The sequence below is a fragment of the Phragmites australis genome, chromosome 2 (genome assembly GCF_958298935.1).
Source record: "Phragmites australis chromosome 2, lpPhrAust1.1, whole genome shotgun sequence".
Lineage (NCBI taxonomy): Eukaryota > Viridiplantae > Streptophyta > Magnoliopsida > Poales > Poaceae > Phragmites > Phragmites australis.
Genome location: NC_084922.1, coordinates 37085086 through 37111136, shown reverse-complemented (window position 1 = coordinate 37111136; position 26051 = coordinate 37085086). Strand labels below are relative to the sequence as shown.

The window sequence follows — 26051 nt, the reverse complement described above, 5'->3', positions numbered from 1 at the left end:
GAGTCAGCAGTGAGATCCGGCGGCAATGCACGCACGGTACGACGCGAGGAAATGTAAGACGTGTAAATGCCGGCGGTGTAGAGGCGCAGACTTCGCACGGCACTGGGAGGGAGAAGTCACACTCGGCAGTCGAGGCGGCGACGGAGGGAAAAGAAAAGGTTTTGCAATTTATTTGGATTTGGTTTGAATTTGTTTTGAACTGATTTTGAAATTTAAAATTTGGCTAAAAATTGGGATGTTACAAGCCTGTTGAACAGTGATAGGTGTTATGATCGTATTTTTTAATCTTCTAACCGATGGGACCCGTAAGGTGAACGGGAAAGAGTCCTTAATCTCGTCCGATGAATGGATGACAATAGTCTTTTATTGCAATTTATTGAAACGGCCGTGTAATCTTGCAAATACTGAGAAAAAAAATATATAAATAAAAAATTCCTCACTCGCCCGCAGTTAGCGGTGGAGTAATAATTTCGTTGGAGCTTAAGGTGTGGTTTGGGTTTGGCCTCACTCTAGAGCCGAGCTTCCTTACCGAAGCTGGACAATCTAGCATTGTAGCCGAACACTCTGGACTCCAAAGCCTGGTAAGCTCAGCTTATCTACAATCCAAAATGGACTACAAGCGAGAGCTTCTTACCGGGAGCTGGAAAAATCTAGCCAAACACCGAAGGACCCAAGACGGAGTACAAGCGAGAAGTAACCATGTGGCTTCTCCACCTATACGAGTCAAATTTCCATCTACGTAGAAATTGCAATCCAGGGCTTCTTCAGAAGCTGGGTTCTAGAGCCAGAAAGGTCAGAGCTTGGAAAAACCCACTATGTTAGGCTCCAATTTTTGGACTGCACAATAAAACACGCAAGGAAAAGCCACTTGTCTACTGCATCACAATTCACTTTGTAAATTAACTACATGGAGCACGTAACTTATGCATGTATCTCAATTGGTTCTCTTGAATATATTAAACACAGAAAAACATATAGTCTTGCTCATCTTTGATAATCTATAGAGAAATTGTTTCCACACGATAAAATTAATCTACTATGTATTTGTCATATAAAGAACATCATAATTAAATTGCATTGATTGTTGACATGTCAATAATGCTGTCCTCATCAAATGGTTGACCAGGTGATCATCTCTGGTACAACCGTATAAGTATAGTTCGACTAACTCGGAATATATATGAAGAAACAGATGCAACAATGGGTCGAAACCAAGACGACTTATTGCAATTTTGATACACCAAATTTGGTGCTACTGTACAGTGGAACTTGCAGATTGGTAACAAGTATAATCATCCAATTCACTGACCTTGAGGGGTTTGCCTCCCTGCAGAGAGCGAAACAATACACTGTTGGACCATTTCTTGGACTCTTCTCTTCAGAAGCTTGTCCTTCACGCCAGAAAGCATGCTGCGGTAGAAGAACTCCAAACGATTAAGTTCATCAGTGTCTGCTGCATCCAAGATGTTCTCAAACTCCTTCCTGATATCAAAGACATGAGAATCCTGAAGTGAACTTGGTAGCGTCCGTTCATCTAGCGGCTTACGAAAGATCGAGATGTGAAGTATGTTAGCATATCTTTCCATAAGTGTCAATTTTGACCTAAGGAACTGTAACTCCTCCGAGGCAGCAGATAACTTCTGCTCCAACTCAGTGCTAGTGCGGTCATTCACTCTTGATGTTGATGCCTCCGCTCGGTCCTCGTGAATCTCTCGGAAGTTCTCATCAAGAGGAGGCCACATCACAACACATGGTATGTAACTGTCAGCAGTCTGGCCTCTCCCAAGCACACCACTGCGGCCTCGACCCCATGCCCACATCCTATACCCATCACCAGCAACAAGAACAGTGTGGGCAGCTCCACAGGCCACCTGCACTGGACCAAGAAACTTGAACCCATTTGTCTCAGGAGACTGAACTCTTATTGGATATAGAGCATCCCCTGCATCAACTCCTGAAAAGCTAGCATCTGGGCACAGTCCGAGACCTCTCTCCATTCCCCAGCACCACACCTCTCCATCAGAGGAGACAACAGTTGTGTGGAACAATCCACAATCAAGAGAAATAAGGAAGGATCCAGTTGGTAAACCATCAACAGGTTGTGGTGAGCAAATGGTGGCTGTGGTTCCATGGCCAAGCTGCCCATTATCACCAAGGCCAAATGTCCAGCACCGAGATTCTAGATCCTGGTCAAAAGACTTCTTATTGGTGAGCACAGCAGTGTGCCAAGCTCCACATGCAATTTCATACACGTCCCAAGAAGATCCTTCACCAAATGCTGAGATAGGCACAGGACGAGATCTGCTTTCCTTGTCACCTAGACCCAACTGGCCATGGTTGTTATTTCCCCAAGCGTAACAAACAAGGTCATCTCCAGTATAGGTCTCTCCAGCACTAACTGCGGCTACTACATGCTCACTACCACATGCAACCTTAACTACGGTGTATCCATGGAAATCCCACACAGGTAGAGGAACAGAGCTACTTGCAATACAGAACTCTCCAGCATCGGTCTGTTGTGGGCAATTTCCCCACATCCACAGGGCCCCCAAACTGTCTATGGCAAATGACATCATGCCACCAGCTTTGACAGAAGACAACTGTAACAAAACAACCATCAGGATTAGCAAAATAGAAAGCCAAACTTTCTCAGAAAAACAATTATTCGGTTTGAGCATTGTTAAAAATGATTATATGCCCATACCTTCAAGGAAGTCCGTGCGCTGGTGCTCTGTGCTTCATCTTCCAGTGTTTCAGGAGAACCCAGATCCTGAAAACGCTCAACCAAACAGGGAAAAAGGGAATTCTCTTCCCCATAGCCAAGCTGACCATCCGTTAAATAGTCAAGGTAGTGACATACCCAACAATGACAAGAATATAAGTTGAGTGATTTGCATCTAGCAACGTTCAAAAATAAGTTAAGCGGAATGAAGGATACAGATATTGTAGCCCCATGACCAGAGTGAACCATCATCTGCCATATAGAATATTATTCAGTAATCAGTATCAGTCATTGCATATGTATCTTGATTGATTGTGTTTAATTGTTTTTGGAAACAATTTGCAGCAACAAACATTCAGCACTGAAGAGAATTAAACCTCTAGATAGGCATAACAAATGCAAAACATAAGTTATATGCATGCGATGCTCTTAAAAGAAAATTTTATATGCATACAAAAACCTAGACAAACTGCGGATATTCTGTACAGTGACCACTGTAACATCATCAATTCTTCCATTAATGCACAGCTAGGTCAGACTATATCAGAATTCGCCCAAAGCAGGTGCAGAAAAATTCAGGACAAAGATATTGAAAGGCCTGTGCTCATTGTGCAGGAGCAGCCAAGCACTCTTATCGTCTAATGCAAGCACGTAGGGCCTGGGACAAACTGTACTGGCCATCACTTAACTTACAATCTGTAGCACCGGAATATCGAAGTGCCAGTCGCAAGCTCACGCTTTGGGCCACAGTAACAAGAAATCCAATTCTTAGTCGGGAGTGATTCGTCTATTCCACTACTCTCCAGTCTCCACAAACCGCGGAGGCATCATAATTCAGAAATGCTGTACCTACTCCACTAAGTCTAACTATGTTTGCCTGATTCGTCGCCGTTCAACTTGCCCAACTTCTAGCTTCTAACGCTACGATAAGCCGAAAATTGCTGAGGCAACAGAGCACGAACCGTCCAGCGCAAGACTGTGGTAGGCGCCGGCGGCGGCGGCGACGAACCTGGGCCGCGCATTTCCTCCGGCCACGGCGACCGCGGGAGCCACCGCGGCGGGGACGAGCACGTCGTCTTCGCGGCCGGTCCCGAGGCGGCCGAACATGCCCCTGCCCCAGGAGTACACCTCCCCGTCACCTGCAATTAAAGGCCACGGAACCTCTCATCAGATCCCCGAAACCCGGCGAGGGCCGGGAGAAAATTCGCGCGAGCAAGCGGGGGTCCTCGGTCCTCACCCGTGAGGGCGAGCGTGTGTGCCTCGCCCGCGGCGACGGCGACCACCTTGGGCGGCATCTGCAGGCGGCGGGAGTGGGAGGGGAGCGGACGACACGGCAGGTGAGGTCGATGCGAGCATCACAAGTGCAGGCGTTACCGCGCGCGGGCGGTGGAGTTAAAAGGTAGCGGGCCGGTAGAAGTAGAAGCAGTAGAGCCGAAGACGATCAGAGCGTCTCCAATCAAGCTCTCTTCCCATCCTCTATCCTATATTTAAAAAAAAAAATTGATTTTCAACCGACTCCTTTATTTAAGAATCTCACAAATCTCTTCACTCACCCCTACATTTAGAGACTCCTCATCTAACCCCTCATTTGGGAGAGAGAGGAAGAGAGGAGAGAGAGAGGAGAGAGAGTTACCGGATATTAATAAAATAGAAGTGATTCGAATATATAAAGTCAAATATGAGGGGTTAGTTGGAACACATTGAGAAATAGAAGATGAAATTTGGATGAAAAATTTCTAAATAAGAGAAATAGGAAGTTAAATATGAGAACTTAGTTAGAGATGCTCTAAGAACTCGAGTGAGTCGGGATGGACACCACGGCAACGTCAAGTCACCGCTCAGTTACCACCTCCCTCTCGTGAGCCGACCGAGACTATTATCATTTTCTTTCTGGAGCGTCGGCATTGTCGTCTTCTCACCTTTCCTCCGCGACTGGGCTTGTGCGTGTCACGCGATGCGTCGCCGGGGACGGCCGCCGCGAATAGCACGCCGAAACATGGAAAAGTGGTTGGAATTTGGAAGCAGCAGTAGGTGGTGTGATGATTGGGACAGTGGAGTGCTCGAACGGGACTTGACTTAATCTTTCAGACCGCGACGCTGCACATCAACATCCAGGCGACTCCAATCTGTCCAAGCAGCACATAGTGCATCAAATGGCCTAAACATTTTGGGTTCAGTCGATTACTATCTTACAGGTACAGGTACAGCAATCATCTCACAGACTTGACAACCAGATAACGTCGATTACGGCGGACGTCGCGAGGAAGATGCAGCTGAGAAAGGCGCACGCGATGGAGACCGCCGAGAAGTCGCAGAAACGTGGCAGCGGCTTGCAGAAGTTGGGGAGGGCCGTGTGCCGGATGCCGGTGCGGTTTAGATTTGCCACCGCCGCTGCTGCCGATCCGGCGCTCATCATTGCCAGTGAAAACACCTGTCGTGTTGGCAACAGTTGGCTGTTATTCTTGAATTCATGGGTTACAAATGTTCAGATTGTATTTGCTGAGCTAAAGAAAACTATAATGATACAACTAACGAGATTAGAATATACATGTTTGGAAAGGTAGGTTAGCCTGAGGTCAATTGGCCAAAAAGGTTAGGATGAGGCCATGAAGAACGTTTTGGAAGCAAACAAAAAGCTAAGGATGAACATCATTAAAACATTATCTATCGACCTCAGGGGGATTACATGATTCCTAGTTCGCTGGGATATTTTTCAGATATCCACAAGCACTTTAACGTGGATTGTCAAAAGGTACAGTTGTAATTTACTGTCGATACTCAAAAGATAAGATGCATCAGTTTGTCCAACAAGCATTATCCATTGCCGGGCCACACACAGCTCAGTCGCCTCTCTCGTGTGCTACATTTTCTGAAAGCTTCATCTAATAAATCTTGTAAATTATTCTTCGTCTAATAAATGAAACAGAAAGTCAATAACAGTATGAGAAATAATATGCGTGAGTTAGCTATATATATTTGTTAAAAAAAAAACTCGACCTAAGGGTTAAGACATCCTGAAGGCATTGCATTAAGGTCGAGAAAAGGCCCCGAAAGCCAACTACAACCCGCACGCTATTGCTAAACGACCACACCACGATCACGTGAAACACACGGTGAGAGATCTTTTTTTGCAAGAAACAGGATTTGAGCCCTAGTTGGTAGCCTCACACCTAGAGGTCTTACCACCGTGCTATTCGCATGTTCTCATATATATTTGTTCATGAAACATAAATATCACAAAAACATGAAGTGAAGTGTTCTCAAGGAAAAAAAAGTTTGAGTGATGCACTTAAAAACAGGTGTTGTTATGAAGTTTGGTAATAGTTGCAGACATGCAAAACTAAGTGCATGTGACGCTTGAGGCCTTTAGCTATGGTGGCCCAAGTGACAAACCCTACTCTTCTGCACAGCGGTGGTTTAGTGTATTCTTACACACACAAGGCTATGAAGTTCAGTAATCAAGAGAAAAATGGAATAACCTACAGCAGTCCACAACAACATGCACAAGGATTAGAATTTCCAATGATATGCTTTACAATAACAGGTTTTTCAGGCCTTGCAGGATATGCTACCCCTTTGAATTTCTAGATATGTCACTCCATGTTTCACTGGAAAATGGATCCAAGAAACAGGAGACATGGGGTCGCATAATGCATATCTGAAATACCAAATACTTGTGGAGTGGCAGATCCTCGAATTTCCTAACAACAATATTTTTTTCTAAGTGAAGGAAAACTATTATTATGTAGCCAGCAAATGGTTGCGCCAAGCTGGTAGCAAGTATAACAAAGGCAAATAAATTGTTCTAAGGTGCCACTTGCCAGAAAGATCTTGGTTCAATTCAGTCCTAATTCGAAGTTGAACTAACTCAACCAACACTACTGTTGGTGACATGGGAACCAGGGGTTCTCGAGTCCCGAGACCAGGACAGCAGAGTGCCACGTGGCGCCTTCCCTCGGGGACTTTTTCCCGAGATCCGAGAAGACCAAGTTCCAGGAGAGGGTGCTCGGGGCTATGAACAGTGGTCCCCGAGTACCCGAGTTCCCCGAGAAGTACAAGTTCCGGGGGAGAGCGCTCGGAGCCATGAACAGTGGTCCCTGAGTACCCGATTACCCGAGCAGACACAGTTCCGTGAGAAAATGCTCGGGGCTATGAACAGTAGCCCCCGAGCATCCGAGTTCCCCGAAGACCAAGAAAAGGCATATCCGGGAGAGAGTGCTCGGGGCTATGAACAGTAGTCCCTGAGCACCCAGAGTTCCCCGAGGACTGGAGAAGCCCCTTACCGGTGGACCCCACAAGGGCTCAGCAGTGAGGTGTCAATTGGTGAAAGACCCGATGCTGCATTTAAGAGGGAGCGTGACCTGTCACTTCCAACCACTCCCCCCACGCCTGCTGTCAGTCCCTGCCACTGCCTGGCAGGGAGGTGTGGGGACATTTAATGCAGCAGGTCCCATCGCGCGTCATCCGGCGCGCCTCGGGATAACGTCGCAGGGCTCGAGGCATATCGCCTGCCGCTCTGCTGTGTTAGGCTCGCTCTGACCGGGCAGGCACGCGGGGTTGCTCGGTGACTGCCCGGTGGGCCCTCCCCGCAGCACCCGCTGAAAAGCGGAATGATGACGACAGGACCAGACGGGGGCGCGTTTTCAACCCCCCGTAACATCAAACTGCAGCCCATGATGGTTGCTTTTCATTTATGACGTCTTGGAACTCGCATCATCCTTTCTGGACACGCTAACCGCCCCGACGGGGTATAAAAGGGGGGCGGGCTCCCCGGAGAAAGGAGATCAAGCTCGACAAAGGTCTCAGAGGTTCAGAAGACAACAAGTCCTTCAGTACCGAGACAAACTAACGAAGAACAAGAAGCACGAAGCTCTAGACTCAGACAAAAACTTTTGTAACACAAGAGAACCTCAGAGAGGCATTTCCAGAGCATTTATAGCATACATACAGGAGTAGGGTATTACGCTCCGTGCGACCCGAACCTGTCTAAAATCCCCTGAGCATTTATTTCCTCCTGCATCTGATCATCCAACCCACATGCATCTCATTTACTCCCATCTATTTTACGTACGAGGTAGATTCAGAATCATCCCCGATCGAATCTCAAAGGGGGTCCCTCCGGATCCCCGCTTGTGGAGTTCATCCTCCGACAACTACCTACACCAGTACTGGATGCTGACCCGTCCATAAAATAGTTAAGAGGAATCATAGTAGCACACAGATGCAGCCACACGAAACAAGATGAAAAGTATAAAACAACACACACTAGATGCATCATGACACAAATAATTAAGGTAATTAGATCGACATTGCAAAATCACATCAAAATGACCAAGAACTCGCAAACCTGATCACCAGCGAACAGCAGCCATGCATGGCGCCGGGATGGAACCATGGATGCTTTCTTCACAGACTTGTGTGCAATCAAGAGGAGTTGTGCCAGCGAGTAGGCAGCTGCAGCTGCAGACATCCCAACCAAGAATCTGAAGTCACGAGCAACACCATCGGAGCAACCGAGCAAGTCAGTATTTTCACAGCATAACTACACATTTCAAGTTATAACAGCTCAAACACTTACTGCAGAGAATAAGAAAAGGACCAATTGGCATAGAGCGGGATTTTGATGCCGAAGATGGTAAGAGTGCCCCGCTGCTTGGAGGAAACCATCAGCGACATTGAGAGCAGCGCCATCACCAAGGCTGCAGCTCGGGTTGCCACCATGACCATTCCCAGCCGTGGCCATCTTGGTACTGGAGGTGCAGTCACCAAAAGTGCCATTGGCTCCAGCACTGTCTTGCTCCCCGCCGGTGGCATCTGGATGCCAACCTCCGAGCCATTCCGGCCATTACTCATGGAACCCATCAGTGTTGCTCCTAGTTGTTGTTGTGTTACTAGTACACGGTTTTGTCTAGGCTACCTTTTTCCTATAAGCATGTTGTGGCAACAGAAAGGGAAGTTGGAATCTGGTGAAGTTAAAAGATGTATGGCTGAGGACCCATGCTATATCTGCATGTGATGCACCCGTGAGTGCTTTCTGCACTTGCTATTTCGACAGCATTGAGAGACCAGACTATGCAGACAAAAACAGCACAGCTTTCGAGTACCAGCAAAGCGATTTTAGTAGATTGATGCAGTAATCGCCAAGTGTCGTGTGAAAGAATGTGCAAAGAAGACTACCACTAACAAGAACTACAACTAAAACAAAAACCAATCACGTGAGAATCTTCTGTGTAGTTACTAGTGTATTCTTCCAAATGCAATGGCACTTAAATTGCGAAGTAAGAGATATCAAGGCTGAAATTTCTCAGTCACATACCTTTAATCTCTGGGATGTCATGTCTGCCCTCGAGTCCTGTACTAATACTGACCTTAAGACTGATATCGAGTATGGTTCTTCAAAGTAGTTTCAGATCATGAAAGACAGTAAGCGTAAACATTATTTAAGGTAGATCTTTTATTAAGATTTAACATATTTCATACAGTCATGCTCAATATGTACACAAGTATCAGAATTTGATGGGAACTTGTCTCTAGCAATGGATAAAAATATTGGATGGTAACCTAACTCGAGCAAATCAAGTACTGGGAAATATTAAAGTGTAATAATGGTATAGCACTGGCAACAAACCTTGTGACACTAGCAGACAAATGCTGTTTACTTAACTACTACTTTATACTCAATTCTCACTCGGCCTAAAAGAGAGCATCCAAAGATATGAATTACCATATCACAATCATATGCTTGTCATATTCTGCTTAATTAGGCACTGGCAGTTTGTTTGTACCATCCCATCCACTATATCTGTAGTTGGCACCATAACAACAATGGACACAAGCGTATGATCAGAAGATGATAAAATGAAAATGTTTATTTTTTTCTTAAAAAAAGATTGATTTATAACTATTACAGAAGAATACAGAAAAACAAAATAATGAGCAGAGAGCAAACTTCAATGGTGGTCACTTCATGAACTACAGACTGCAACCAGGAGACTTCATGACTTTCCTCTCCGACATGATCTTCCTCACCCTCTCGACCTCACCCCACATCCCAGCAGCAGCGTATATGTTTGACAACACCACATAAACCCCATCGTTCCATGGCTCAGCCTCTACTAGCCTTCCTGCTGCCCACTTCCCAACGCTCACATTTCCGTGCTTCTCGCACGCACCGAGCAATGTTCCCCATATCACCACATTTGCCTCCATTGGCATTCTCTGCTCCACCAAAGCATGTGCCTCATCCACACGGCCAACTCTACCAAGCATATCCACCACACACGCATAGTGTTCAACAGTTGGCACTACCTTGATCTCCCCATCTTCCATTTGCTTCAGCAAACCCATCCCTCTATCCACCAGCCCTCCGTGAGCGCAAGCAGAGAGCACCGCCAACATCGTCACCCTATTCGGTTGCACCGTTTCCCTCTGCATATCATCAAACATGTCCAATGCACCCTGCTCATCACCATGTGTAGCAAGCCCTGTAATCATGGTTGTCCATGAAGACACATCCCTAAAAGGCATTCTCTCAAACACCCTTTCTGCGAGGTCCCTGCGGCCACACTTGGCATACATATCGACCAACGCATTGGACAGCGTCACATCAAGTCGGCCAGAGCGCAGGCATTGTAGCATGCACTTGTGCAGCTGCTTCGCCAAGCCAACATCGCCAAGCGCACAGCACGCCGAAGCAACACTCACCATGGTCAGATCATCCGGTACCATGCCGCCCCTCCGCAGCTCATGAAACAACGCCAACGCCTCCATAGACTCGCCGGCCTGCGAGAGGCCGCTTATTACTGCGTTCCACGAGCCGAGGCCCCGGTGCGGGTTTTCGTCGAACACCCTGCGGGCGGCGCGCAGGTCGCCAGCTTTCGCGTAGCTGCTGACGAGCCCGCTCTCGGTGAAGGGGTGGCGCGCCAGGCCGCGCTTGGTGGCGGCGGCGTGGAGCTGCAGCCGCAGGCTCGAACCGGGGGCCGCGGCCTGGACCGCGGCCTTGAGGGCGAGCGGGAACGTGTAGCGGTCGGGGTCGGCGCCATGGGCTATCATGCGCGCGGCGACGCGGAGCGCGGCGCGGGGCGAGCCGACGCGGAGGTAGGCCCGGGTGAGGGCGTTCCAGTGGAAGGGCAGGATAAGGAGACAGCGGCGCAGGAGGCGCGCGTGGATCCGGGGCGGGTGACGCGCATCGGCGCAGGACTCGAGATGGGCCGCGGCGAGGTTCGCCTCGCAGACTAGGGGCGGCGGGGCCGGGTCGCGCAGGCGGGAGGAGACGACGGTGCGAGCGGCGGGCATACCACGTACCAGTGAGATGGGACCATCAGGAAATTTGAATTTTGGCGAAAGAGTTTTTTGCTTGCACCTTCTTGGCCTAACAGGTTAACAACGCCACTCGTTGGCGCTGCTTGCGGTGTTTGTTGCTTAAAGCTGGAAAACGAAGTAGGGCGTGTATGAATTTTGGAATTTGACAGATTCTTAGTAATAATTTTATAGAAAAATAGTTCAATTATAAAAAGAGATTACGAAAAATCTCACATTCTAAATGGAACATAGAAACTATAGGTTACACTTAGTTGAGTAACTAAGGAATAAGTCAGGTCACACTCAACCAGTATGAGGATGTAATCCACACCTTGTGGGACTGGTTGTACCCTTAGTCATTCATCCAATCACGCTTATAATGTTTTTTAGTATGGTACTCTCACTATGTGAGATAGGCTTGAATTTTGACTCAGTTTTTCATATTAAAATCTATAAGGAATATCAACTCAAAGGGAAAGAACTGTGAAAACAATAGAGTGGCACTAGACTTCTAATATGAATCTCAATGCAAATATATTGTCGAGATAGAAGATGTGTGCGCACCACATTACGAAGTTATATTTCCAATGTGCACTTATCTACACGCCATCAACCTTCACCATGATCTTCTCAAGACGCTAGGCCACGCCATGCACTAGCTTCTCCAGGAACTCCATTAACCCTTCCAACGTCCACCCCATCATCGAGTCAGCCTCGAATGACCACTTGACCATGCACCTAGCGGGGTCGTGCTTCACCCAAGGTGGCGTGGTACCTTCCAAACCCCTTGTTACTCTCTACCACCTTGTAGTTGTACCGTAGGCCTATGAGGTCAAGCTCCACAAGCTCATTAGACCACCTCACGGCCTCCCCCACGTGCAGTCATGTTCATGGGCCTCTCATAGTACCGCACACACCCAGGTCGACCCTCCGCGTTAGGGATATCAATTTATCCCGATTACCCATTTACTCACAGATAAATACCCGAATAAGATAGGATATAAGTAGCATTTGGTACCAACAGATATATTCGTGGACAAAAAATATTACCTGATGGATACAAGTACCAGTAAAGTATACTTATACACGCGAAACTCATTTACCCGTGCAACCAGTCTGAGAGGTAGATCCAACTCAATCCTCTAAACCCCAATTATTCCTCAGCTAGCTGACGTATTCCTATTATCAATTTCCCACCATCGCTCCCTCTCCTAAGCTCCCAGCACGCTCCACTACCGCCTCCCAATCCTAGCCCAACCACCGCCAGCTCCTCCCCGTCTTGCGTCGCCCCAACCCACCTTCCGACATCGCCGTTAGCGTTGCCCTTTCAAGTCATACCCGTAGATACACATATGTATGACAGGTTTGATGTTTGTTCTCGTCCGTAGATGTTCACAGGTAAAAACTATAAATATAAATGCATACATAAGTAAACACTAACCGTACTCATCACAACTATCGAGCGAGCAGTAGTCGCGCAGCAACGCCCATGCCTCGTCGGCGTCGGCTCCGCCACCACGGCACGCACCGTGCCGCGCCACACGGCCCCCGCTCTCTCGACACGATCGAGGAGGTCGCTCTGTTGGCATATGTCCAACTGGTAGGGTGGCCTGATGTAGGTGGCCATGGTTGGTACAAAAGTAAGTATTGGTCCTCAGAAGAACAAAACAAAAATGACAGCATTGCCGAGGTGTCTGGAGTGGCCGTGTCCAATGGCAGAGCTGCCAGGGTTGTGGAGTCAGCCTAGTTGCGTTGCTTGCACGGCCTTGAACCATAATAAATCGGGCATATTCTCGGAAGAAGCTTGCCATTTGTGCTGCATTCATCTCCTCCTTGTACCGATACCCGCGGCCTCTGGGTTGAAAGTATCAGGCTTACTTTTTGTGATGTGGTGTGAGATGTAAATGTTTCATCGTTTGGGTGCATGTGGCTACGGTTCGTCACCTGTTTTACTCGTCACCGATATGCTGTCTGCAGAGCTGCGTGCATTTCTTCACAAGTGTTGCAAAACAATGGTACTACAATCATGGAAAACAAAAGATCCCAAAAAATATCATAAGCATCCCGCCCACCGTGGGGCTCGAACCCACGACCACAAGGTTAAGAGCCTTGCGCTCTACCGACTGAGCTAGACGGGCTTGTGTTCGTAATACGGATAAATAAATATTAATTCCAAGTGAAAATTGGTACAGTACTATCCACTTATCTCCCTGGTTATGCACGATTCTGTGCACAAATCTAATCTTAACGGTTTAGATGGTACCAAAAAAAAGTTAACTGCATTGTGGGTCCTTGCTCCAGCCACTGATAGATACGATAGATATAACTTGGGATGGTGCAAACTAGTCCAGCACTAGAATTTACAAGTACGGCAATAGACATCTCGCGCAACCTAGATACTCTTTTCTCGAACATACATCTCAGTTTGCAATTCAAAATGAGGCCTATACTTCTATCTCTGTTGGAAGTTACATGTCTTTATGCAGTAAGCATATGTAAAAGCGAATAAGACTGTAAAGCCAGCCAACACTGTTGCCACAACACCCATGAAGTCCGGGTCGTAGCCGAAGTAGTCCTTGATGAAAAGCCTGACTTGCTGATCGGGTTGGCCAGGGACCTTGATAAAATCCTCCACATCACCATATTGTGACACAATAAGTCCGTAAACTGTCCATGCCACCGGACAAATCCAATAGTACCAAATCCACCATTTTGGGATTTTCTGAACAAGACGTGGTTTAGGTTAATATACAGAGATTGTAGTGCATGGTGGTTTGGAGTCCTTAAAAGTTAATTGAAGAAAGCAAGAAAGTGACTCACCGTTCTTGGGACGATGAACCCTGAGAAGAGATTGAAGAGGGAGTAGAAGCTGGCAGCAAATATGGAAGCAACCTGCTGGTTCGGTGATAAGGCGACACTCATCATACCGTAGTAAGTGAAATAGAGGAAGGTGAAGAATGAGACGTAGAAAAACCAAAAGAACTTTGCTGGCGTCCACTGGAAAGACATCATTGAGTACACGATAAGAGTATAAATGGCAGACTCAACGAACACATATGGTATCTCAACAACAACCTGAACAGAGAGAAATGAACCAATTAATGTTTCAAATGCTATCAGACTTCATCATCATCATCAACAACAACAACATCATCATCATTTCAAATTATTTTGCTTCTCCTTTACGCTACATTTTTACTATGTACATCATACTTGGCATGACCTTATAATGTGTTTTGAGTTCAGATGAATTGCTAGTTAATATTACTGACCTGCGCGAGAGCATAGGGTATAGCTGAGTACATTCCAGCTGCACGTTCTCTGTAAAAGACAGTCCTTTCCACAGTAACAACAGGTTGAACAGTTACACAATCTCAAAACCAACAAACGCGACAGCAAAATACATTGATCCGATGATGATCAAAAGATCTGTAGAACTCTTCCTGCATCAAATAACAAACAGCTAAGGATCCTGTAATACACATTACCGATAAAATAAATGGCTGAAAAGCAAAAGCAAACAACTTAGCATGGTAAGAACATACATCTTACTGCCAACCCTCCAAAATATAGTCCCCAGCAATAAGGCAGTAACAAATGCAAAAAAAATTCTGACAAGGTTGTAATCAGGGCTTCTCCAATAAGCCAACCATTGCTTCCAGAGGCAGAATTTGAACTGATCAAAGGTGCTCTGTGAGAATTGAGTGGGGAAGTAGAGGTCGTTGGAACCAGGAGGCGGCTTGCTCAGCTCTTTGACTAATGCTTTGTTCCGCCTGAAAACAGTCAGCCATACAACAAAGCAGCCATTACCTAAAACACCTGGATACTTTAAAAAGCAGGAAGAGGCAGGTCTATTCATGCATGAATTGCAGTATAGTTCAAGGTAGAATGGTGTATCACTACAAATCTCTAAGGAGTGCATGTTGATGACGCAATGCTTCCTGCACTGCAGATAGATGTTCGCTTCTTTGAAAAAGATGTGCAAATAGAGGACATCCACGAAGCTAGTGGCAGCGCACAAGGTTGTGGTGGTTTGAAGTCATGGGTTCAGGTCCCAATCTCCATAAAATCAATGATCTACGGTTTCTCCTATGCATTCTTGTTATTAAATTTAAAAATGATCCGAACAGATTTACACCAAGAAGTTAAAGGGGTTCTGCACTTACTGATACATGGTTGATGACTTGTAATGTTCCGTAAAATCAATCTTCAGCTGAACCTCTGTAGCAGCTGAGCTTACATCCAACATCCATGTAGCAGGGTTGCACCTCTCTTTGATTTTTGGGACTCCAGGAATTGCCTGGTTTGATACAAGGATAAATAGATTTTAAAGATTATTGCATGATATGGAGACTTTCAAAGAAAGAATTTCAAATAGAGAACGATCAAATGTATCCTTATTATTGCATAATCTGTTGCAAGGTAACACAAGATAACAGGAAAGTAAAAGCTATGTGATAATCGGAAGTAGTTTGAATATCGTATCACACACCTCAAAGTATTCGACAACTTTATGTGAGTTCCTACCCAATGGCCCGGAGTATATGACCTGGCCTCCTCTTTTCATTAAAAGCAGCTGCATGATGAGAAACCGATATTAAGGGTATGTTTGTTTTAGCTAGGGATTATGAAAAACAACTTTTAAAAGCTAAAGTTAAAACAAACGAGTAGATTATACAATCAGCTTTTCAAAATCTAACATCATTTTCTACCACAATCCACAAACTACCTCCCACTAGCTTTTTACGGATTGTGACTGTAGGAAAAATAGAAGCACCCACACAAGCCTAGGGTAATTACCCACCAATGCCATTACTATTCCCGAACCATTCTTTTTTCCTCTCCCCATCCTTCTATTCTATTCGGTCTCCTCATAGCCATCGCCCCCTCCTGCCCGCCAGTTGCCACCGCCACCACCCCAACACCCGCCCACACTGCGGCCCCTTCAGCCGCCGCCCACGCCGTCGCCCAACATTGCAATTAGCACAGTAAGCCTCACATGATGCGCCTACTTTAGATGGTTTTTATTACAAAATTCGTATTTCTCACCTTGCTACAAGTCCAAAATGTTGTAGTTACAAATACACACACACCACACAGCTCAATTATCGTATAATCATGATCAAATATGAAAAGCTAGGGGTATTACGGATATTACGCAACCAAAGCAAACATCCAATTCACCCTAGAATTCAAGATGACAAACACTTCTTAGCTTTTGGATCCTTAGCTTTTTACAATCCAACTTTTTAAAATCTACAGTATAGAAATTGCTTTTTAGAATCCTAGACTAAAACAAACAGGTCCTAAAGCACAAGTGTCATGGGCGAGAGTTAAGTAAAGCAGGTGTTATACGCAGAGGTACTGTTCACATGTAGGGATTACTGCCCCTGCATGTTAACAGTACTAGCGGTGCTGTAGTGGGTACTGTAGCTCGAGTTCAGTAGATGTTATGACAGGAGATCAAGGCTTGCCGTTTTATTAAGAGATAAGTTTGGTAGGAGTTGGATTTGATTTGGTTAGGAGATAAGTTTGATTTAGTTTCCAATTCAATAGGAGATAAGTTTGGTAAGTATGGATTTAGAGTTGATTTAGGATTATAATTTTTTCTCTCTATATAAAGGGACATCCGCATATTATTGTAATCAAGCAAGAAAAATTAATCTAGTTTCCTATAATATTCTAAGTCTCTATCATCTATAGTATAATCTCTCATCCCTAGTAGCTAACACCGTCCGACTATCCTCCTGATGGATGTTTACCCCTGTTATAATCTTAGGATCATAGCACAAGTATATATATACATGAGAAGATCATCTCCACAAGATGCAAATGCATTACCTCGTCAAAAGCTTCAAAAATATCGATACTTGGTTGATGGATAGTGCAGACAACGGTTCTTCCAGTATTGACAGTGTTCCGCACAGTTCTCATAACAATTGCAGCAGCCCTTGCATCAAGTCCTGAAGTTGGTTCATCCATGAAGATGATCGAGGGGTTTGCCACAAGCTCTACAGCGATTGTTAATCTCTTTCTTTGTTCTGTCGAGAGCCCGTTCACACCAGGGAGACCCACAATAGCATCCTTGAGACCGTTAAGCTCAACCAGTTCCATAACTTCATCCACGAATATCTACACATATGTAAGCCCACTTTAATCGACCTAATTCACCTAAAAAAACTATTCATAAACATTCCCCAGCAAACACTGCAGTGAGTTAAATACAATACACACCTCACTATCTTCAGATATCAGTTGACAGTTGATACTGTGAGTAGAAAACAAGAACGTACCTTCTTTTCTTGATAGGTGACCTCCTTGGGAAGACGCAGGAAAGCAGAGAAGAGAAGGGACTCCCTTATAGTGATCTGTGGAGAGTGGATGTCATTTTGCTCACAGTACCCTGATATTCTTGCAAATGTTGCTTGGTTCTTAAGGTAACCAGATATATAGATTTCTCCTTCAATATATCCACCAGTCTTCCTTCCAGATAAAACGTCCATGAGGGTAGTCTTCCCAGACCCACTCACACCCATAAGGGCAGTGAGAACACCAGGTCGAAAAGCCCCAGATATCTTTGACAACAGCTGAAGCTTATCAGCGGTTACTCCTTGACTCTTCATCTCCTGATATATTCACAGATTGCAAATGAGATTACAGGTTATGAGATAACCACCGCAATGCACAAAAAATATGTCCTAATTCCTAACATAACATATCATGTTTGCGAAGATTTGCATCAGCATAATCAAGAGCTTATGTAGAAAATATGTTAACTCACATAGTCACATTACAAAGTCTCTGCACACCTAATGCTTTGATTCATGCATTAATTAGCTGATAAACGGCACCAATGCAAAATGGCTATTCTTCGGAAACAATATCATGAAGAAATTCATACTCAGATCAAATTTTTCAGATTAAATGTTATCTACATAATTACCCCTCTGATTGCAAATGTAAGTCATTTAGGACATTGACATGGTCTCCAATATGACACTTTGACTAATGAATATGATTTCTATGGAATTTGTTATTTCAAATAAAAAAGAAAGCCTTTTCAACGATGAATATAGTTATATCAATTTTATGTTCTCAATCCACATAATTATTTATATATTGATGGTCAAAATTTAAAAAGTTTGACCAACACATATCCTAAAACATTCATTGATATAAAAATGGGCAATGACATGGAAATGCGGTTTCAAGAAAAATAATATACGGAAAGGCAACATACTGCAGGCATGTCAACATAGTAATTTATCTCACTGAAGGACATGGATAGGGGTTCAAATGGAAGAATCATCCCTCTTCCTGAAGCAGTTCTGACAGAAGCATTCATGTATGACCTATCAGAAGTATTTGGGGAATGGCCACGTAATTGTTCAAGCACCTTATCCACTTGAAACAAGGAAAAACATAATTAGACTGAGCACTAAAGGTAAAGTAGCATAACTTTTTCCAAACACGAGGAAAAAATGGAAGTGAAACAAAGCAAGCTTACATGTGATCATTGAGTTTGAGGATAACGGTTCAGGTGTTGGGACTGTAGTTCTCTGTGTTATATCTGTTATCTTCTTTCCTTCCTGAGTGTTCTCTGAACTTGTATCAGTTTCTTCAGGCACAATTGCTTGTGGTTTTCCAAGAGCTAATTCAAGGGACAGGACAATCAGTTTAGTGAATTACTAATATAAAAGAACAAATAAGGGTGAAAACAGGACGGGTATTTCCCGCTTGCCCGCCCGACCGAACTGTTTGATCGAAGGCTTGCGAAGCAAATATGGGATGCAACAATAGTTATCCGACACTATTTGACACTATTCATGTCCGACTCTGGATCCAATAAAAAGATAGGATACAGAATGACTGGTATCCGTTCGATGTATCCGAATGTTAGGTGTTACGAGAAAATCTATTTTGATTTCACTTAAAAATATGATAATATGTAGGTAGATTGTCACACATCCGCAAACAGATAATACTGAATGCTCTTGTTTTCATATTTTAGCGATCACTCTCTCTATACTCACTTTGATTGCACCCATATATTGTTTAATGTGTTGTGTGAGGATGCAAATGAAGTGAAAAATTTCCATCTATCCAACTAACCGAAAGCTTGCAGCACTATCCGTTCCGACTTAACTCCGAGAAAAAAATGTAGGATATGATACATGATGAAGAAATAATTATCCGATACTATCCGTGTCCGACTCCGACTCCGATAAAAAATATGGGATAGGATACAAGATGAGCTATATCCGTACGTATCCGATCCAATTACACCCCTATAACCAAGTTATGCCTTACAATGAAAATATTAATTTAGCATAGACAAGAGAAATACTGATTAAGCAAATAAAGGAGTTGCATGATGCATGTCATGACATATTATTTATGTGCAAAGTGTAGATACTTACAGTTTAGGTACATAAGTGACAGCGTGAACATCGCATTGAACAGAATAGTGAACCCTAGAAGTGCACCAGTTGCAATCCAGTACCATTCCTTATTGGTGAAGACACCTGAGTTTTCTAGAACTGCCACTCCCAATCTCCTACCATCAGGTGCCTATTGATTCACAAATCGAAAGTCAAGAGCAATTACTTGTACTAGAACACAGCAATAATATGATCATGAATTAACTTACAAATTTGTCCATCCACCTTGGAGAATGCATCTCATTAGTAGCAAGAGCAATGTATGCATACGTAAGAGGTGAGCACCAATAACCCCATATCAACCATTTTGAAATTGCATCTATAACAATGAGCAGTGGTTAACTGGTTATGCCAACTGCCACAATAAGACTCAACACTGCAGTGTCCATTATAAAAGGATTTACTAATAAATAATTCAAGTTTTTGAGTCATAAGGTACTGACAGTTATTAACTTTTTTTATAAAAGAAAAAACATTTGCTGACTTTAAGACTCCTCAGTTCCCATTATTTATGCTGAGATTTTTTCGAGCACTCAACTGTGGGTTTCAAGCCCTTCATATTTATAAATAATCAATAATTTCTCGAATCGTACAACCATGGCACCGAGGAAAACAGCCAAACAATGTCCAACTATGTTGCCGAGGACAATAGAAATCATGGACGGTTACCTTTTGGCAGGATGAATCCTCCTAGTACAAACATGAGAAGGACTGCAACAGATCCTGCCGTATTAGTTATGACAACCGTCCTGCATATGCCAGAGACAAGTCTGAAGAGTCCTGCAGCCATCTGCTGGATAAAGAAGACTACAATCAGATGTTTGAAGAGCCTGCAGCAAAATGAATAAGCTACTGTTATGGTCAGAGAGCGAACATAAAATTTCAAATTATAAATAATTTTAGCTTGACAGAGTTACAATGATGGTGCACCTGCTAGCTTCAGGGGCAAAGCCAATGGTGTAGTAGGTTATAGCTACCCAAATTATCGACTCGAACAAGGAGGTAGGGACTCTCAATAGAATATTCGGAAGTGTAAAAGTCCATGGTCCATAGAACAAGAAGTCCCTATGTCTGTAGAGTACAGGGAGCCTTGCCAAAATAAGAGATGACTCAGCAAAACCATTGAACATGTTAACTATCATGACATAAATAAGTGCTCCTATGTAGAGTTGTCCATCTGCCTCATTTCTTGTATGGAGTTGTGTTCGCAAGAAAACTGTTGATGCTACTAGTGCAATCAGGATTCCCTTCAAAAGAAAGGAAAGACGATCAGACAAAGAATTATACCCCCGTTAAGTACTCTACTGTGGGTACACAAAGATGTTAAGACTGCATTGGGAGACACGTTAGAATATGGTCTGGCTTTTTAGGTACCTGAACTGTTTTAAAAACATAGACAAACGAGTTTCTCTTCATGAGAATCCATTCCTTGGACCATGAGGTCTTGAGAAGCTCCAAAGTAGAAACAGATTGCTTGGAGAAGACCAGAGCAGATTTGTGGATTTTTCTCTTGTTGAAAGGAACTGAAAGCTGTTTTTTGAGGCTCTTCCCCATATGAAATTTTTTGAATTTTGCAACAAAGTCAGGAATTGATACATAGTGATATGGCTTTTCGCTCTGTATCCAGTACTGCTCCTGATCTTTCTTTGATGTAACCTGTTCCAAAACAGCATCCATCAGAACTATATGCTATGCTTTGTGCCTAGTACAACCTCTATTTAGGAATATATGGTGTTTTGGATAACGACACGGTCTCCAACATGCAACTTTGTATTTTTATATAAATATTTTAGTCGAAAGAATGAAAAATATCATATCATGAAGTTTTTTTTTCACGAAAAATCTAATGATAAGATTTTCACATGACCAATGAAAATATTTCTTCCCTATTAGTGATTTAGTGGTCAAAACTATAGAAGTTTGACTACACAATTTCCAAAACAGCACAAATTTTTTAATGGAAGGAGTGCCATTTATATTGGTTGGCAAGACAAGTAAACTAGATATATCAAGAACCTTTACGAACTATAAGAAGTCTGTCTTCCTACGAACTCTAAATAGTAAACTAAATGTGTTAAATCTACTGGGTATTAGTATACAACACAAGAGGCTCACCTACATATAAAGAAGCTAATCTAGATGTTGATTTATACAGTTCTACTGACTTCATGACGAAAGCATGTCACGTTTGCCAAAGAATGTTCGAAAAAATACACTAGGGAGTTTAATGTGACGAAATGACGAACCTCCTGCAGGAAATCAGCGGCACCTTTCCTCTCCGGGCACCGGAACCCACACCTCTCGAAGAACTCGAGCACGTACTCCCGGGGTCCCTGGTAGACGATTTGCCCCTCGGACAGTAGCATGACATCGTCAAAGAGCTCAAAGACCTCCGGCGTGGGCTGGAGCAGCGACACCACGACGGTGGCCTCGCCCATGTGGACGATCTGCTGGATGCACTTGATGATCTGAAAGGCGGTGGAGCTGTCGAGGCCCGTCGAGATCTCGTCCATGAACAGCACCTTGGTCGGTCCGACCAGCATCTCCCCTGAAATCAAACACGGCTGTAACGACGGAGGGAGCGCGACCGGGAGCACGGCAGGATCGAGTGGGGAGGAAGGGGAGGCGGGGCGCGCGGACCTGTGGTGAGGCGCTTCTTCTGGCCGCCGGAGATGCCGCGCATCAGCTCGTTGCCGACGATGACGTCCGCGCACATGTCCAGCCCGAGGATCTGCACCCACCAACGCCATCACAACCGTGGGCATCGCCGAAGACGTCACGATTTTGCCAGGGAAGAGGGGAACGCGACGCGAGCGACTGTCTGCGGCTGCAACTAACTGCTTTTCCTTGTCTACCCTGCCTGTCGACTTGGGTGTGTGTGGTATAGCTGGGTGAGTGGAAACAGTTTGGCGGAGGTGTACAGTATATAGTGTTTTTTTAAAAGTATTTGATTAGTTGTAAGAGTGATTGTAATGAATCTATAAAGGAATTTGATTGTCTATATAATAACTCTATAATATAAGATTGATGAGTGGTTTCTATTAACACTATAGCTCATGAAGCATGTATCTGTCCGGTCTGAATATAAGTGGAACTCAATTTGAACGTATCATATATAAGATGACTCATACAGGCTCCATCCGCTATATAGACAACTAATTTAACTTGTATATGAGAATAGATAAACGAATATAAATTTCTCATGTATGCATATTCGGATACAGGGATCCAAAAAGATCCTTATGCCTTGTTGGGCTTGGCGAGACACTTCAAGATTGGCTTGCCGAGCCGAGCAAAAGGCTCTCGTTAGGCCCAAATATATGGGCCTTTTGGGCGATTCATGTTCTACTAATTTTTTTCCTATAAAAAAAAAGTTTCTCCCCTAAAACGAACTAAGTAATACTTTGCATTTTTCTGCTTTCTCTAAAACAGTACTGATGTTTTCTATCTTTTTTTAGATCCTGATTTTTTCTATCGGAAAAGTTTTTTTTTTCTCGTAACAGAGAGCTCAGGGATGAATAGCCATTTATCTGCTTTGTAAATCTTCGGACGTAGCGGATGAGGAGACAAGGGATGAATAGCCATTTTCTGTTCGACCGTGAAAAAACAAATAACGCTACGATTTTGGGGGCTTACCCTGAGAATGTAGTCCGTCTGCAGAGTGGCTCCTTGAACTGAAGTGGCCTAGAAATAATCACAGCAAAAGAAAAATTGTCCGTACACAATATGTTAAACAGTACTCCAAGGACATACATGTTCTAGATCACTAGTTGATAGAAGTGATGAGGAATGATCGAGTGCACAGCACACCTTCATGAACAGGTCCACTTCTGGATCGGGATATATCCCCAGCTGCCTCTCCTTCTTCGCCAGCTCCTCGAGCAGCTCTGCACGCGGCATACGCATGCGAGCGTTGCCGATGAGTGACGCAGCAAAAGATTAGTAGTTGACATTTCAGTTCTATTTTTGCAGTATCAGAAGAAGCAGAGAGAGACACGCCCCGGCCCCGACGTGCTGCGGCGGCTCACCGTATCTCCGTCCCGCACCCTGGCACCTCGCGGAGAAGTCGAGGATCTCCTTGACGGTCATCTCGCCGTCGTGGACGTCGTTCTGGCTGATGTACGCCGCCGTCTTCTGCGGCACGAACTCGTCCAGCCCGTAGCCGTTGTAGGTGACCTCTCCTTTCACCTGCGTCCGGCGTTCAAACAGGCAAGTCAGAGCCGAACGATCGATTCATCACGATCAGGCATCAAGAAGCCGACGCGTTCAAAGTACTTTTATATCACTGATCGATCACACACCTCAAGAGTTGGGTCTAGTTTGCCGGCCAGGGCCAGCAGAAGCGTTGTCTTGCCAGATGATGGTGGACCAAGCAGAAGTGTCATCCTGGTGACAAAGCAATACGATTCAAGAAAATATTCGTGCTCCACATTACACAACAGCGACATGCATGCATGTGCGCACCTTGACGGCCTTACGACGCCGGAAACGTCTTTGAGGATGTGGAGGGTCTTCCTCTTGGAGAGGTTGATCCCGACCTGCCCCAGCAGCCAGTCGGCCACGTCCCGCGTCGCGTTCGCCAGCGTCGGCAGGGCGCGGGTCCCGACGTGGCAGTCCGCCTCCACGTTCAGGTTCTTGAACCTCACCTCCACCGTCGGGATCTGGATCCCGGCGCGGTCGATGCGCGCGCGGAGCTTCTTCAGGAACCGCTCGTTGTCCTCCTCGGCGACCCTGAACACGCGCTCCACGAACGCCTGCCGCTGCGCGAGCCCCAGCGCGCGCACGTCCACCTCCTCGTGCGCGAACCGCCGCATGCCGGCGTCCGCCTCCGACCGCAGGAGGCCCGTGCGCAGGCGCTCGAACGACGGCAGCCGCTCCATCGCGGCCCACTGCAGCGCCTCCTCCTCGTCCACCTCGTCGGCCCCGCTGCGGCGCCGCGAGGACGCGCCCGAGAAGTAGACGCTGGCGTCGGGGCTGGCCATGCTCTGCAGGCTCCGGCTCAGCATCTCCATGGCGCCGGTTGGTTATACGAGTCCGTGTATGCGTTGATCAGGCACGCACGCGGAGAGTGCACTCCACTACACGTCTCAGCGAGGTGTTTGGGTATGGTGCTATTTATACGCGAGCGAGTACGCGACAAGACTTGTGCTTACAAGATGCCGGCTCGATCGGCCGGAGGCACTGTCAGCTTCGACGTTGACGGGCTACTAGCTAGTTTCAGGAGACTAAGAAGGTGCCTAGCAACAAGGACAGGCATGAGTGCCTGACCTAACAAGTACCCCATGTCTCCATTAACGTCACGCTTGTGCAGGCTCGACTGAGGCCCCAAAGCAAGAGCTCGGTCATGGCGCCCTCCTAGACAACAAGGAAAAAGACTCGAAGCCCAACATTGTCGCACCTAGCCATCACCAAGAAGGTCAGGTTCTATGTAACTTACAAATACTAGCAAAATTCCCGTCTTGGGAAGTTCGTTCAACTTCGACTCAACATAGTGCATGCCTTTCTACGAAATCAGTAGTTATCCACCTTGACAGAACATGTCATTTTCGTTATAACTCCTCTGCCGACATAATCTCTCTAAAGAACACTCGCAGAGCCATTCCTGCAGGACAGCTTTAGTGAAGCCAGTGCTCTAAAATACTCTTTCTGCTTGTAGTGAGATGCTGAGATGCTTCGATGGGAGCAGACAAATGGCCCGAAGAGCGGAGAGGCCTGAGCATCTAAGCTAGGCATCACGCATGGCGATATTCCAGTTGCATATATGTTGGCACCACAAATTCCAAGCCTGTCGTTTCTCCAGAAAAAAAGAAATACAGAGAAAGGTCCAGGCTTATTGGAGCATTGTCTCTGAAACATTCAATGGTTTGATAAAATAATTGGTTGTGTCTGTGCCGAAACAATAAGCGACAAAAGAGCATCAGATGGAGCAGCCTGAAATGATATTCCTCGTCCGATGGAGATTGGTGGCTGGTTATTAAGTGCTAGTTGTGAGCTGTGGCACATGATAATGATGTTACTCGAGCGTTTCAAGGACCTCTCTAGCTCGAGTGTTTTTCTGCATGAAAGCACTCGATTTCTGACTTCTGAAAAAACGGGTGTTTCTGACACCGTTTACACACGATTTTTTATCCATCAGATTATCAATAGAGGGTTTAGATCTGATTACAATGTGAAGCCTTAATCTGCTACAAAATTGTTTCGGCTTCAAAAAGTGATGCAGATCTGAATTTACGAACCATAGCAGTACCAACCAAACGACACGGACGCTACAAATGGAAAGTTGCAATAAAGTAGCAACCTAACGACCTGGACACCAAACAACCGCGGGCGAAAACGGACCAAACACCACTAATCCCGAAACAGATCCTCTGATTTTACCCATTTAAAGTCACCGTGATTGCAATTTAAACCAAAAAGTATTACATAACTAATTGAAAAATGTTAAACTAGTTACGAAACTGAAAAATATTATATAATTAACCGAAAAACATTGAATTCTAGTGAAATTGAGATTCAATCTCAGAAATAGATCATAGATGGAATGCTTCTCAGAGTGAAATTACGCCATGCCTTTGAAGAGGTGAAAT

General features: G+C 45.1%; 4 protein-coding genes and 1 non-coding gene across 6 annotated transcripts; all 5 read right to left on the bottom strand.

Annotated features, from left to right (window-relative positions):
* Positions 1-1052: 1052 nt before the first annotated feature.
* LOC133908635 (ultraviolet-B receptor UVR8-like) lies at positions 1053-4145 on the bottom strand. Of its 2 annotated transcripts, none has more exons than XM_062350748.1 (5): positions 3960-4145; positions 3685-3861; positions 2939-2974; positions 2705-2832; positions 1053-2600 (listed from the first exon to the last, which is right to left on the bottom strand). In XM_062350748.1, exons 1-5 carry the CDS (start codon positions 4015-4017, stop codon positions 1302-1304), a joined length of 1698 nt encoding a protein of 565 aa, XP_062206732.1. In that variant the 5' UTR covers positions 4018-4145; the 3' UTR covers positions 1053-1301. The 2 variants fall into 2 exon arrangements, with proteins under 2 accessions (XP_062206732.1, XP_062206733.1); XM_062350749.1 differs by having other exon boundaries at positions 2705-2824; positions 3960-4119.
* A 370-nt stretch (positions 4146-4515) lies between these two features.
* On the bottom strand, positions 4516-9541 carry LOC133908636 (CASP-like protein 3A1). Its single transcript, XM_062350750.1, has 3 exons — positions 8301-9541; positions 8070-8205; positions 4516-5153 (listed from the first exon to the last, which is right to left on the bottom strand). The coding sequence occupies exons 1-3, from the start codon at positions 8582-8584 to the stop codon at positions 4938-4940; spliced, it is 636 nt and encodes a 211-aa protein (XP_062206734.1). The 5' UTR covers positions 8585-9541; the 3' UTR covers positions 4516-4937.
* Positions 9542-9694: 153 nt separating this feature from the next.
* Positions 9695-11017, bottom strand: LOC133906528 (pentatricopeptide repeat-containing protein At1g77170, mitochondrial-like). Its single transcript, XM_062348460.1, has one exon. The coding sequence runs from the start codon at positions 11015-11017 to the stop codon at positions 9695-9697; it is 1323 nt and encodes a 440-aa protein (XP_062204444.1).
* A 2071-nt stretch (positions 11018-13088) lies between these two features.
* On the bottom strand, positions 13089-13161 carry TRNAK-CUU (transfer RNA lysine (anticodon CUU)). The gene has a single exon. It is a non-coding gene; the product is annotated as a tRNA-Lys (tRNA).
* Positions 13162-13425: 264 nt separating this feature from the next.
* On the bottom strand, positions 13426-24529 carry LOC133908633 (ABC transporter G family member 38-like). Its single transcript, XM_062350746.1, is given in 23 exon segments — positions 13426-13745; positions 13844-14098; positions 14296-14396; positions 14399-14466; positions 14569-14796; positions 15190-15323; positions 15516-15599; positions 16865-17155; positions 17317-17649; positions 18264-18427; positions 18531-18674; positions 19444-19594; positions 19674-19783; positions 20134-20294; positions 20395-20711; positions 20839-21120; positions 21711-22012; positions 22105-22195; positions 23101-23148; positions 23275-23351; positions 23493-23652; positions 23766-23850; positions 23929-24529. Coding segments are annotated over 23 exon segments (4404 nt in total). The 5' UTR covers positions 24477-24529; the 3' UTR covers positions 13426-13475.
* Between the last annotated feature and the right edge of the window lie 1522 nt (positions 24530-26051).

Bases quoted from the DNA above. Each gene is read 5' to 3' on its own strand.
- LOC133908635 (XM_062350748.1), bottom strand. From the start codon at position 4,017: ATGCCGCCCAAGGTGGTCGCCGTCGCCGCGGGCGAGGCACACACGCTC. The intron at 3,862-3,959 runs GTGAGGACCGAG...CTTTAATTGCAG, and splicing joins ACACACGCTCGCCCTCACGG to GTGACGGGGAGGTGTACTCC. The intron at 2,601-2,704 runs GTATGGGCATAT...GTTTTGTTACAG, and splicing joins GCGCACGGACTTCCTTGAAG to TTGTCTTCTGTCAAAGCTGG.
- LOC133908636 (XM_062350750.1), bottom strand. From the start codon at position 8,584: ATGGGTTCCATGAGTAATGGCCGGAATGGCTCGGAGGTTGGCATCCAG. The intron at 8,206-8,300 runs GTAAGTGTTTGA...TCGTGACTTCAG, and splicing joins TCCTTTTCTTATTCTCTGCA to ATTCTTGGTTGGGATGTCTG. The intron at 5,154-8,069 runs GTTTGCGAGTTC...CCAACACGACAG, and splicing joins TGCTGTTCGCTGGTGATCAG to GTGTTTTCACTGGCAATGAT.
- LOC133906528 (XM_062348460.1), bottom strand. From the start codon at position 11,017: ATGCCCGCCGCTCGCACCGTCGTCTCCTCCCGCCTGCGCGACCCGGCC.